Source organism: Leiobunum rupestre, chromosome 6 (assembly GCF_980474605.1).
Source record: "Leiobunum rupestre chromosome 6, qqLeiRupe1.1.hap1, whole genome shotgun sequence".
Taxonomy (NCBI): domain Eukaryota; kingdom Metazoa; phylum Arthropoda; class Arachnida; order Opiliones; family Sclerosomatidae; genus Leiobunum; species Leiobunum rupestre.
The window spans coordinates 38321505-38334578 of NC_143389.1; the positions used below are offsets into that span (position 1 = coordinate 38321505).

Genomic DNA, 13074 nt, shown 5'->3' on the forward strand with positions numbered 1-13074 from the left:
TTAAGTTTATTTAATAATAAAATAAAATTTACCTGCTACGCCCCGCTGCGGGTTTTATTTTGAACGATAATTTTATCGCGCCTAGTTTGTGACGTCATTGACTACGGTTTTGTCTGAGTTTTTCCCACTGCATCTGGTAGGTTATATAGTTCCCACTATATTACCAATATCATACTAAGAAGATTCCCCTCCGTTTCGACTTCAAGGCTTTCAGAGTAAAATATTTCACAGAGGCTTAAGCTTGCTCAGATTTGTTCTTTTCAAAATTATTTTGTTCTTAAAAAAATTTCAACGTTTTTATTAACACGGTAATTTAAATGCTTCCTATTAATTATAGTTGGTTTTAGATACCAGTATAATTTTGTTTGTCTAAAGTTTTAGAATTTTATGGGTCTAACGTTTGGCATTACATGTCTACATGATGGTAAAAATAAGCTGCATAGCGCCGGGATGTGACAGTACCACTTATAATGATGATATATTGTTTCACACATTACCTACGAATGTGGAAACTAGAGCTAAATGGCTGACTAATATGGGTCCAACAACAACCAAGGTTTTCGCGAGGTCAAAACTTTGCTCGCTTCATTTTGAGAGTGATTGCTACGAGCATATTCCTTTATCTGGAATTGACCCCAAAAAAGTTCCCTCTGTCAACAAATTGAAGAGAAATGCTATACCAACTTTATTTGGTACTAGGAAAAGAAGACTCAGTTCAATTGTAAGATTATCAAATGTTAAAGCTAAAAAGCAAGCAGCTCAGTACTATTTTCACAGGACAAGACGGGTACTTTAGGAGAGCCGTCACCAAAAATTGCACTCACTGTACCTGGAAAAGAAAAGGAGCAATTTAAAAGTGTAATGATTCAGACTGAATGTGAAAAAAATATTATAAATATCCAACATAGAGGTATGCTATTGTCTTTATTTTTTAACTAGTTAACAAGGTTTTTGGTTTTAATTTTTCAGACTAGAGTAATTTTACCGTTAACTGTTTTAGCTTGTCAGACTGCTATCATTTCCAATAAGAAAATGGTTAACAAGTCTTGTCAAACTTTGCCATTTGAATCATTATTGAATTCATACTTGGACAAAGAAGTCCAATATGATTATGATGAAGAGGATGATGGAACTAAGCGGGATGCCCTTGATATTAGTTTCACTCCTTCTGAATTACCAGAAGATATTTTTACGTATGAAATAGTATAAGTAACATAATAACAATTGTTTTGATGCTAATTTTCTTACCGAACTTTTTTTCGACACTGACACTCTCGCCCAGATCCAACTCGAACTAGCAACCGAACTGAGTAGAATATTATCGCCCTGAGTAGTAGTATATTGGGGCTTGGACATATTTAGACACTAGGGAGCTCTGTGCTGAATGATAGCACAATTAATAACTAGTTTGGTGCTAATTTTTTATAATTATCATACTTAGTGTTATATGTTACTTATGGTAATAGTAGTAATTGAATGATTCTTTGCTGTTGTGCCTGTTGACATTTCATTACACATTTGTCATTTCTTTTAAGATCTAGAGAGTTGGATGAGAACCTCGATGTGGTGGCTGACAAAAAATTTATAGTTTTTGAAGCTGCACTTCTCCAGCTTTTCCACTTCTGTTTTCAGTGCTTGGCTCGATGTTGTATAAGTACATCAGTCAATGGAACATGTCTGATTGTTCGTGCCACTTGTCCAAACCACCACACCTTTACTTGGAGGAGTCAGCCTTACATAGGAAGAAAGCCAGCTGGGAACATTTTAACTGCGGCTGCAATATTGTTCTCTGGCGTGAATCCAACTAAAGCGTTACGGATGTTAAGCTTTGTTGGTATTCAAATGTATGAAAGGACAACTTTCTTCAGCATGCAGAAGGCATATTTATTTCGAGCTATCAAACATGTAAAATCAATATTATTTTTTGTTATAATAGATCTTAAAAGAAATTGATTTGAAAAAATTCAACGGTTATATTGTGTAAATTGGCGCGTGCTTGCTCGGAAGGGATAATCTTATTGGCTTAGACAAATGCGGATAAATATTGCTAAGCCCACGTGATTCTATTTTATTATCAGAATAAATAATTACACGTGCGACGAAAAAATGGGCGATATCATTGAGATTCACGCGTTTTTAATTTAAAAACCCTTCCTTTTGACGGTTTTTATTTTGGAGCGAATAATTTCTTTTAGCGTCTATTCATATACTTACAACATGATTCTTCTAGGTATGGGAGGACGAGCAATGCTCTTTATTGGAGTCACTTAGGGGTAAACCTCTCACGCTAGGGGGTGATGCTAGAGTCGATAGCCCCGGATTTTGCACCAAATATGGGAGCTATACATTTTTTGAAAATACCCTTAAAAAAGTTATCCACATTGTTTTAATTCAAGTAATTATAAAAATGTCACTTGCCACTGAAAGCATAGTTAAATGATGGTCGGGCAGCCTTTGATAGAGGTATCAGGTAAGGGTAATATAGAAAGTGTACATCACCTAATGTCCTAACCTGAATCCACTACCAAAGACTTAGTAGTATTGCTTTTAGTGTCAGGTTACTTTAATCTTTAAGATTATATAAATAAATATATTTTTATTAGAGTAATCAGGTGAAGAATAGTGTGGCTATGGAGCTTGAGGGTTTCAAACGTGGCTTACAATTTTTTATTCAGAAAGGATTGAACGTTGTATGTTTGGTTACTGACAGGCACATTCAAATCCAAGCTTTTCTGAAGAAAAATTGTCCAAATATTACTCACCTATTTGATTGTTGGCATCTAGTGAAATGTACGTGTAATTATAAAATACGTTTTGTTAACTTGATTGATAAATTAGTTTTATCCTAATTATATAGCCATCAAGTCCAAAATAGCCAAGGCAGCAAAAACCAAAGGCTCCGAAGCGCTTTCCGAGTGGAATAGGTCCATTCAGAATCACCTTTACTGGATAGCAAATTCTAGTTCTGGTGATACTGAATTAATGAGGGCCAAGTGGAAGTCTCTTTTGCGGCATGTTATCAACAAACATAAAGGGCATGAACCCCCGTTTGAGAGCTGCACTCATCCTCCGATTGATTCATCTGAAAGGAAAAAACATTGGTTGAATCCAAGTAAGTCTATTTATAATAATATTACTTTGAATATTAAATTAAAATTTCTGCTATAGTATCTGATGCGTATAGCAAACTATCAAAGATAGTAAAAGACTATACGAAGGACATTGGATTTATGTCATCCAACGCCCAGACATATTCACTTGAGGCTTTAAACTCGGTCATCATCCACTTTGCCCCTAAAAACACTCACTATTCATACCACGAAATGGCTGCAAGGTAATATTAGCATACTATTTATATGTAACAAAAACTGTAAATTGAACTATTCTTCTAGACTTATTCTCGCAGTTCTGCATTTTAATGAGAACTCGGGAAAAATTCATGGAAAAACCAAAGCCGGGAAAAAGCGTTGGGGTATTTACTTCCGTAAAGCTAAGGCGGGGGAGCCTTCCCTAAGACCAATTATGGTTGGATCATCTTATGGTATTTATTAGTATACATAAACCTTTAAGTGTCATACTTCTTTTACTTATGATAATAAAAATATAATTTAACTTTTAGAATATGTTACAAGACTTATGAAAGTCGCCTGTGAGTATTCAGTAGAGTCTATAAATGAAGGTACTTCAAAAACCATATCTGTATTGGGAGAGAATCCAGACTCCTTGTGCTCCTCCTTTCTTCATCCTGATAAAGAAGTAGCTACATGAAATGCCGGAGATTTGGGTAAATGATATTAAAATTAAATCATTAGAGAAATTTTATGTACTTCTTATTTTGGTACAGAAATGAAATGCAAAAATAAAACACCTGGTTATTCCTTGGTTAAAAAGAAACTTGTATAATGATACTACTCTATTCAAATTGTTTTGCCGTTGTACTAATTATTTCTAATTAATAACGAAACTTTATATTTGGGTATTTTAAACGTAAGCGCTTCGTTTAATAACTAAATTAAAGGGGTATCGAATAATTTGCAACTTACTCTTTACGCTTGGGTACAGGGTGGCGGGGTAATGACCAGGGTAGGAAATTCGGTTGATCCATGGTTACAGACCGCTTTCCCGATTCATTTCCCCTCTGCAAAATTTAGAGCTTTTCTATTTCTAACGATAGATAGATGGCGCCATGCTTTCCGAATACATGATATATTATCTTTAAATTTTGTCAGATCGGGGCCAAAGAGGATAAATTTGGCATTAATGGGAAATGGGGCCCAGACGATTGCATAGCCGGTGGGGCCAACTACTAGCCAGTCCGGCCCTGTCTTCCGCGTTACGAAAATAACCTTACCACCCTAATAAAGAGTAATCCTAAGTCCTTTTGGGCACACATCAATCGCTTTCGCTCCTCGAGATTAAATCTTACCGAACTCAAAAAACCTGATAGAACCTTTACCTCATCGGCATCCGAAGCCGCAAATATTTTAAACGACACTCACTCCTGCACTCCCCATTCAGTCCAGGACTAGCTCCGCTCTTCCTACCCTATCGAAATTTACATGTGAACCTCACGACATCTATCACTTGCTTTCCAAGGTCAATGCTAATAAATCCCCGGGACCTGATGGTGTCCATCCGTCAGCGGCGGCGATCGGAAAACATTTCTGTGGGGGCACGGGCCATTATTTTTTCATCCAAAAATTCATATAGGGTCAATGGAGGTAAGTGTGATCAAAATATTTTTTTTGGGAGTTTACTTGAAATTACTCTTAAACTAAAAATAGCACCCTCTTAAGAATTGGTACCATTAATACGGCTACTTTATCCTACACAACCACGCAATCAAATATAATATCAATTAAATAGTGATACAAATTTTAATTATTTAATTTAACTCTGTTACTGATCACACTTACCCCCAAAATGCGGGGCAAGTGTGATAGGGGGGTGGGGTAATTGTGATCACTTGAAATCCTTGACCAATCGCGATGAATTTGCATGCAGCGGATAAATATGGTGTCCCAATAAAGCTTAATTTTTTTCGTAGCTGTAAAATAATTTCTTCGTGTGGTCACACTTACCCCGCACTGCAAATTTTGAAAGACTTTTTTTCAGATTAAATTCTGAAAACCCCAAAATATTAGCAAAAACACAAAATTTTCCTATCAGGTAAAAGGTTAAGCAGACTACAAAATACCAAAATGTAAAACCGGTTTGTCAGTTAGAAAAAAAATTACAGAACTTTTCTTTTGGGCTTAAAATCTCTAAAGACGAGTAGTAGAGTATAACATTTTTTCAACTAAAATTTTTAAAAACTAAATTTAATTTAAATTAATATTGAAAATATACAAAATGTGTACAATTAAGTATATTTCAATATCTATTCATCAAATATTTGGTTTTAATAATATTTGGGGAAATAATAAGGGGTGATCACACTTACCTCCATTGACCCTACTTAAAACTTAAACAGGAAAATGTACAGCTCTAAATTTTTATTACTATAAAATATTTTTTTAAAGTTTTCTTTCTGATATATCATCCGTCAAGGAATACATGTCGATATCTTTAGAAAAATATCTGTGTACATGATGGTTAGATCATTAAGCCCTTCTTGGCCGCATACTTAACGAAGGTATTTTAGGTAAAACGGGGTACACGACGGGTCGATTTTCTGTTTGGACGAATCTATCGAAATCAATTTTACGGTTATGTATCATCTTAATGCTACTCGCATCTGCAATCTCAAGATAACTTCTGTAAAAAGACTGAATTCGGACCCAAATAAAGGCAGTGAGATTATAAATTTTTCCCTGATTGCTATTTTTCCTCAGTTTTATTTCTGTGGGGGCTCTGCCCTCGTTTGTTTCTACCTGTGGGGGCTCGAGCCCCAGAGCCCCCACGGGATCGCCGTCACTGCCATCCGTTCCTACTCAAATATTTAACCAACGCTCTTACCCTCCTTCTCTATTTAATTATATCTCGTCGTTCCTTTTCCCAATGTGAGCTCCCCTCTGCTTGGAAGGAAGCTAACATTACCCCAATTCATAAATCTGGCTCTCGTTCCGATCCTACCACATTTCGCCCAATTAGTAACTTAAACCACACTCCAAAACTGTCTGAATCCTTAGCCCACGGACAACTACGGTCATTTCTTCTTTCCACAAATTTCTTTTCGCCCTTTCAACACGGATTTTTAACTAATCGCTCTTGTCTGACAAATTTGCTCCACGCTACTAACACCTGGTCCAGATGGCTTGATAAGGGTTACACCGTGGACGTCATTTACTTGGACTTCTCCAAGGCATTTGACTCTATCCCTCACTCTTGTCTTCTGGATGCTCTTCACTCCGCAGGTGTCGTGGGGGACCCATTAGCGTGGATTGAGAACTACTTGCATGACCGCCGTCAACGGGTTGTCCTTCAGGGCGAAGCATCCTCCTGGTGTCCTATTGGAAATGGTGTCCCCCAAGGAGCGATCCTGGCGCCCCTCCTTTTCAATGTCCTAATAAACTCAATTCCAGAGGCAGTCGTCTTCGGGCTCTTACTGTTATTTGCGGACAATTCCAAACTATCAGCCAAATTAAAGTCGCTCTCCGATTGTTTGCGTTTGCAGGCGGACCTTGATTCGGTTATAGTCTGGACCACTAAACACGGGCTGTCCTTTAACAGTTCTAAGTGTTCGGTGCTCCATCTTGGATCCAAAAACCTTAACCATACTTATTACGTCGCTGGGGTACCACTAAAGACTACTCTCTCAGAGCGTGACCTCTGTGTCATCATTGATCCTGCCCTAAAATTTAGCTCTCACACCAACAAAGTCACTAAACGCGTTCGTTCGATAGCTGGACTAGTTCGTCGCAACCTCTACTTTCGCTCCCCACATTATTCGCACACTATACAACACTCTGGTTCTCTCAATTTATGATTATTGTTCCCCTATCTGGACCCCCCATCTTGCATCTGATCAATTGGCACTTCAAAAGGCCCAGAACCGCTTTTCCAAATTAAACACCAAATATCAATCCCTTCCCGCACCCTCTCGACTTAAATCTCTTAAAATACAATCAGTTACAATTCGACATAAAATTATCAACCTTATAGTTTGCTGCATAATTTTTTTTATAACAACCTGGTTCTTGACTTCAATGAATTTTTCACTGTACCTGTTGGTTCGCGCTCAAGAGGTCATTCCTTAAAACTAAATAAGCCCCGAGCTCTCACTACCACTCGACTGTATTCATTTGCTCACACCGTTATAAACAGGGCCGGATTAACCAATAGGCCGAATAGGCCTGGGCCTAGGGCACCAAGCCTACAAGGGGCACCAAGAGGCTTCGAAAAAAATAAAAGTACAAAACTTGAATCATTTGCTTTTCACAAAATATTTTCCGGAGTAATTTTAGTAAATGCTTCCACCCCTATGAACCAAAAACGTTCTCTAACGGACTGCCGTCTAGCCAATGACGACATACTAAATCTGGCATCAAAATGAATTTTCCTTCCATTTCTCAATTATAAATTGAGGAAGCGCCTAGCTTGCTTCGCTCGCTATTGAAAGGGGGCACCAAAATTAACTTGGGCCTAGGGCCCCATAAAGTCTTAATCCGGCCCTGGTTATAAATGACTGGAACTCTTTTCCCCAAGAAATTCTTTCCCTTAAAAACTATTCCAAATTTCGGACCTCTTTAATAGACCATTTCAATAAGTATTAGATATTTTTTCTTTCTTTTTGTATTTAATAACCTGTTTATTACTGTTCCCTAATCATGTATAACTAACATTTGCCCCCTTTTTTCTGTTATACTCTAGTCGCTATCGGCCATTGTCTGTAAATAATTTTTTATATTCTTTTTTTTCTTGTTCTTCTCTCACTCATATGATCTCATTGTGATACATTATATTCTGGAACCACACTACTTTTGTATCTAATCCGAAGTCTGTATACAAGTCGGCAACGGCTTCACAGATGTTTATTGTTCAAATAAATAAATTACCCCACGAAAGGGGGTGAGACTTTGTCATATTGAAATATATCTCCTTTCCCGTCAATTTTCTACCCTCCCTGTTCCCTGTCTTTTTCGTCTCCCTTTAAGTATAAATTCATTCTTACTCATATTCATCTACAAAAATAAAGTTAACCAACCGTAACATTCCGATGTTACTTTCAAGGCAGAAATTGAGAAAATCATAAGCAAGAATTTATTTATACTTGGGGATAATGACGATCTTGGGCATCAAGGAAAAACGTCACCGGCGTGAGCGCCTTCAATAGTTGATTTTATAAAATGTCTTTACGCTTGCCCAACTTGTTGAAATGTTGCCCTGGAATAGTTCAGCCAATGCCTAAGAATGAGTTCATAAGCTCTTTAGTGGGAGAGAAAACGGATCCACAGCTGAAGCGGGGAGGCAACATTTCAACAAGATGGCCAAGGTTATTTTATAAAAAGAACTATTGCGTCGGAAGAAGTAACACTTTACGGAACCAATTAATTTTTCAGGGGATGGAGCTTACTCTTCGAGCATGAGGTTGATTTAGAGGAACGCTAAAAATCGTAGTCACTCTCCCGACAGCAGGATTTTGACTACAAACCTATTTAGTTAATAATTGTCTCCTGATGAAGATGAACGGCTTTCCATTTCTGGAGTGTATTTAGCCAACTTATCGTTAAAAAAAAATCCAGAAAGAAGCGCTTGCCAACTTTGGAACCCATATTTTTACATTTCGGTGTCGAAATAATCTCCTTAAAGGTACATTATCACCCAATTTCTCGCCTAGGTAAAGTAAAGTGGCTCCTTTTAAAAATAGCGGATAAAATTTAAAACTTTTTAGTCAAAATGATTCCGAATGTGCAGCGAGTAGAAACCTACAACGATACGTTTGTCCGATAATCATTTCGATTGGTGACCTCATAGTGTCTTACTAAAAATCCTAGTTATTCAGATTTTATACGCGTTATAACCACTAGATGGCGTAATTATGGCATTTTGGAGACATTTTAAATGTTAAACTCTAATGTCCCCGGTATCGCAGCAACACTTGTGTAAAAACATGGGTAAATGTGGTAAAGTTATGATTTTTTTTTAAGAATTATACAATTTTATACGTAGTATAGTAATACTTAAAACTGGATATAGAGCCACTTCCTATTTTGTCCTCAAATTTTGAAATAAGATATTTTGTTTTGTATAAAAAGACTTTGTTCATTTGACCCTCATTGGCTGCTTTCGAATTATTAGTTTTCCGTGCATAATTCTTTAACCCCATTCATCTCTTTTCTTTTTCAATTCTTTGCGAAGAGCATTGTCTTCCGGTCGTTCTAACGGCGTAAAATCTCCAATTCACTTCGCCAGAGCACTGTTTCGGCTTTGAACACCGTCCGGAGTGACTAAATAGTAGGGAGTTCCTACTTCTTTTCTCTCCTTAGCAATTAGTTCCAATTACTTTAATGTTCAATTTATTCTTCAACCACTCTTGGATATTCAAGTTTTAATCTTCGGGTAGATTCAAATGCTATTCTCTCCTGACTCTTAATTATCTCTGCTTTGACCTCATTTTTCGCCAGCTTACTGTATCCAATGCTTGAAATTCGGCTTCAGTTTTCTTCTCAATTTGGGCACGCAAACCATAGTAATCATCAAATATTATCTTATCGAACTCTCTAATCCTATCTTCATCATACGTTCTTCATTCTCTCTAACAGCATTATCCATCTCTCTCCTTTGGTGTTCACTGGGCGTTTGGTCAAATAAGGCTTCCATCCTCGAGAAGAAATCTTCGAATATCTGTGTTTTTTGCGCAAACTCTGTACTAGATTGGTTTCTCATACCAGGATCTCATTCTGTTATCTTCATCAAAGGCCCAGTATTTGTTTTTTAGACTAAAACCCAAGTTAAACTAATGACTTATAAGGTGACCGAGGGGTATACTGCGTAGGAGGGTTAGCCAACAGCAGCTCCCTACTAACTATTACCTGCTATTACCGTTAACCTCAAAACGTTTTTATAGAAGGGTAAGAAGAAGAATTCGGGGAAAAACCCATCTAACCAGTGGGGAGAGAACTTACAAACTCCGAGTTTTTACCCAGTGCAATAAGCTGCTAGGCGAAAGTGCTAACCGTGACTCCTCCACCCCTCCTATACATGTATAGGATATAGATACTTACCCTCATTTTCTATGAAGTTGCGAACCGCATTCCGTACACTGTATTTGCTTGACCTTCTGATTAAATTGGTGATCACAGTAAAAACAACCATTTGATTTCTTCTCCACTTCTTGTATCAAGGATATCAAAAGTGACTGAGGATTAGAAATTTTCAATAAATCTTTTTTTTAAATAAACAAAAATCAGCGGAACCCGCCGACGGTCGGTCGTTTCGGAAGTGAATTGGGGGGCGCCTCCAAGGCTGTACCCTACCACCTAAATCCGACCCGGACGATATATCGACGAAATGAAGTATACCAGGTCATATCTCGCCATGGCCACTCAAAATCCCAAGACGCAACAACTAAGGAAGCGTCCGTAGAAAGGATCGTAATCTCAATCTTCTGATGTATGGTTAGTACAATTATGTAACTTTTGTTAGTACGGGTAACTCCGAACACTTTTTGTTTTAAAAACCTTTAAATATGAGATTGAACAAATTCGCCAAGAAAGATCTCATTTAATAGCTTTAGATATCGAGGAATTTTCACAAAATACCTTAAAGTCGTAGATAATATTCTTAAAAATTACGGGATTAAATAGCGCATGCCGCCGACTAATCGAATTAAAGACCTTTTCACACGAGCCAACTTTTGAAATGAAAATGCTGAGTCAGCAAAAATGGATCAGTGATCCATTTTTTTCTCACGTACTTTTTTGGTGGATTAACTCATCTAACTTTTATTCACACGAACCAACTAGTTCACTCAACTCAAGTTGACTCATCTAGTTGGGTCAAAAGGTTGGCTCGTGTGAAAAGGCCTTAAGATAATGCAAATTTTGATGTAGGTTCACTTCATCAAAATAAAATGTTAAATAAAGTTTCATAAATAATAGAAAATCCGTACCTAAACAATCTTGTAACCACGAGAAAGAGCAAACTCTTTTCTACAATTTTTTCAAAATTTATTTAAAAAAAATAAAAATTAAGTGATTTTGGTAACCCCGAATAGTTCCCGCTTAAAAACGCCTTTTAAAGCTTTGACTATTAGAAAAATAGCAACTATGCATAGGTCATAGGTACACATCCAAAACTGATATTTTTATACCTACCCTAATTTGTTCGGAGTCAGCAAAACCACCTTTGCCAAAATTTTGTTTATTTAAAATTTAGCTAACTTATAAAGTTGGAAATTTTAGAGAAAGTGTTTTAAGAATACTTCTTAATATCGCTTTTAATGTTTCTCTGATAAATAACGAAGTTATCCAAGGATTTGTAAAATATCTTCGTAGATGCCACATCCTACCCTAGGTTGAAGTTCACGGTTACAGATACGAACCTAATTACCAGTGGCGTAGCCAGAAATCCTTCAAGGGAGGGGTTCAAACTATGTTAAGTACCTGAAAAGGGTCGAGAAGGGGGTGAAATTTTAGTACAACCAAAGTTACACCCAAGAGGGGGGTTTGGACACCATTGTGGGCGCGAATTTTTTATGAATAGGAAAAAGCATGGGTGACGTTGTATGACGTAGCACTGCCATTACTCTATTGTCTACGCCACTGCTAATTACACTTTGCAGCATGCAAAAAACTTGACTTGGATTTTATCATGAATGTATTCATTTCAGCCAAAAATATCATACGGCAATACATAGTCTGCCCTCAGTAGCTAGGATGGGAGGAACTTCATTATTATTACAATTGTTTTGATGGACTTGGCTAGATTCATTGCCAAAGCTTAGTACGAAATTTAAATCTAAAATTTTAATACGAATCTTTTCGTTTGAACAAAAATAATTAAAAATATTAAAAGTAAATACCTTTATTTATGATTATTAACTGATTTTGTAGTAGTACAGGTCGTCGGTATAGGTATAAGAATTGCCAGTAGTTTTCTTGGCCGTTTATACGCAATCCTGGAAACGTTTTGTCAATTCATTGAACGAAAAATCGAGACAACGACAAACACATGCCTTCTTATTTGACTTGGGCGATGCCTTTCTGTATTTCACGTTATCACCTAACTTAACCCCAAATTGTAGAATTTGGTAATGATTAATGCTAGTATCTGTTTATTTATTCCGAAATCTATACTCTTCAGACAGACCATGGGCCAATAAATGATAGTCATGGACAGACCAAGTAGAATAGCGACTACTTTTAAAATTTTAACTGTTTTAAATACCTGAAACATGGACAATTTTAACTTTTGAAGTTTCATTTGTCTTCTCTCCTTATAGTAACGTTTTAAAACTACATGGTGCTGCATAGTTACCCAGGCCCGTAGCCAGAAAAATTTAATTAAGGGGCTAGTAGCTTTTTGTGAGGGGGCACATTTTTTCGTTACCTAATTTCGAAAATTAACGTAAGAAATGTTTTTGGTGTTCAACAAAAAAAACCCTTGCTTTCTGAAACAGACCATTCTACAACTTGTATTTTATTAAGAAATAGTTACCTATAAATAACGATCTAAACCTTAGACAAAGAAAAGTGGTCCAAAAGGAAAATTTCAACGAATAGAAGTTTAAAAAACTAATAAAGATGAAGGGGCAGATAATATTCTTTAAGGGGGAATGGATTATATTGAGGGGGCAAATAAAAATTTCATTTGAGGGGGCAACATCTATTTTTGAGGGGGCATTGCCCCCGAATGCCCCCCCCCCGTGTTTACGGGCCTGTAGTTACATCTTTGACAAGCCCTGCAAGTTTGAGCAATCGAACCTGAAGGAGAGCGAGGGGGGAATCAATTCCCATATGCGGAGCCCGTGGCTTGTTTTCCGCATTATACTGTAAGAATTTTTACGAACTTTGGATACTTAGATAATTTTAGCCCACGCTTGAAAACTATTAGAGAAAACATGGTGACGAAAAACTGACGATAACTAAGGTAACATAAAAACAAATTATCACGTGCTGGTACTGAGTCTCA

At 37.0% G+C, this 13074-nt stretch overlaps 2 protein-coding genes across 2 annotated transcripts; both read left to right on the plus strand.

Annotated features, from left to right (window-relative positions):
- Nucleotides 1–421: 421 nt before the first annotated feature.
- LOC149940835 (uncharacterized) lies at nt 422–1362 on the plus strand. Its single transcript, XM_090179377.1, has 3 exons — nt 422–721; nt 778–910; nt 1001–1362. Exons 1-3 carry the CDS (start codon nt 422–424, stop codon nt 1207–1209), a joined length of 642 nt encoding a protein of 213 aa, XP_090035503.1. The 3' UTR covers nt 1210–1362.
- A 22-nt stretch (nt 1363–1384) lies between these two features.
- On the plus strand, nt 1385–3800 carry LOC149940836 (uncharacterized). Its single transcript, XM_090179378.1, has 8 exons — nt 1385–1413; nt 1536–1905; nt 2231–2395; nt 2604–2790; nt 2858–3112; nt 3169–3334; nt 3393–3541; nt 3620–3800. The coding sequence occupies exons 1-8, from the start codon at nt 1385–1387 to the stop codon at nt 3766–3768; spliced, it is 1470 nt and encodes a 489-aa protein (XP_090035504.1). The 3' UTR covers nt 3769–3800.
- Nucleotides 3801–13074: the final 9274 nt, after the last annotated feature.

Excerpts from the sequence above, each read along its gene's own strand:
- LOC149940835 (XM_090179377.1), top strand. The coding sequence starts at position 422 with ATGGTAAAAATAAGCTGCATAGCGCCGGGATGTGACAGTACCACTTAT. Across the intron at positions 722-777 it reads AAAGAAGACTCAGTTCAATT|GACAAGACGGGTACTTTAGG; the intron begins GTAAGATTATCA and ends CTATTTTCACAG. Across the intron at positions 911-1,000 it reads TATAAATATCCAACATAGAG|CTTGTCAGACTGCTATCATT; the intron begins GTATGCTATTGT and ends TAACTGTTTTAG.
- LOC149940836 (XM_090179378.1), top strand. The coding sequence starts at position 1,385 with ATGATAGCACAATTAATAACTAGTTTGGT. Across the intron at positions 1,414-1,535 it reads CAATTAATAACTAGTTTGGT|ATCTAGAGAGTTGGATGAGA; the intron begins GCTAATTTTTTA and ends ATTTCTTTTAAG. Across the intron at positions 3,113-3,168 it reads AAAACATTGGTTGAATCCAA|TATCTGATGCGTATAGCAAA; the intron begins GTAAGTCTATTT and ends TTTCTGCTATAG.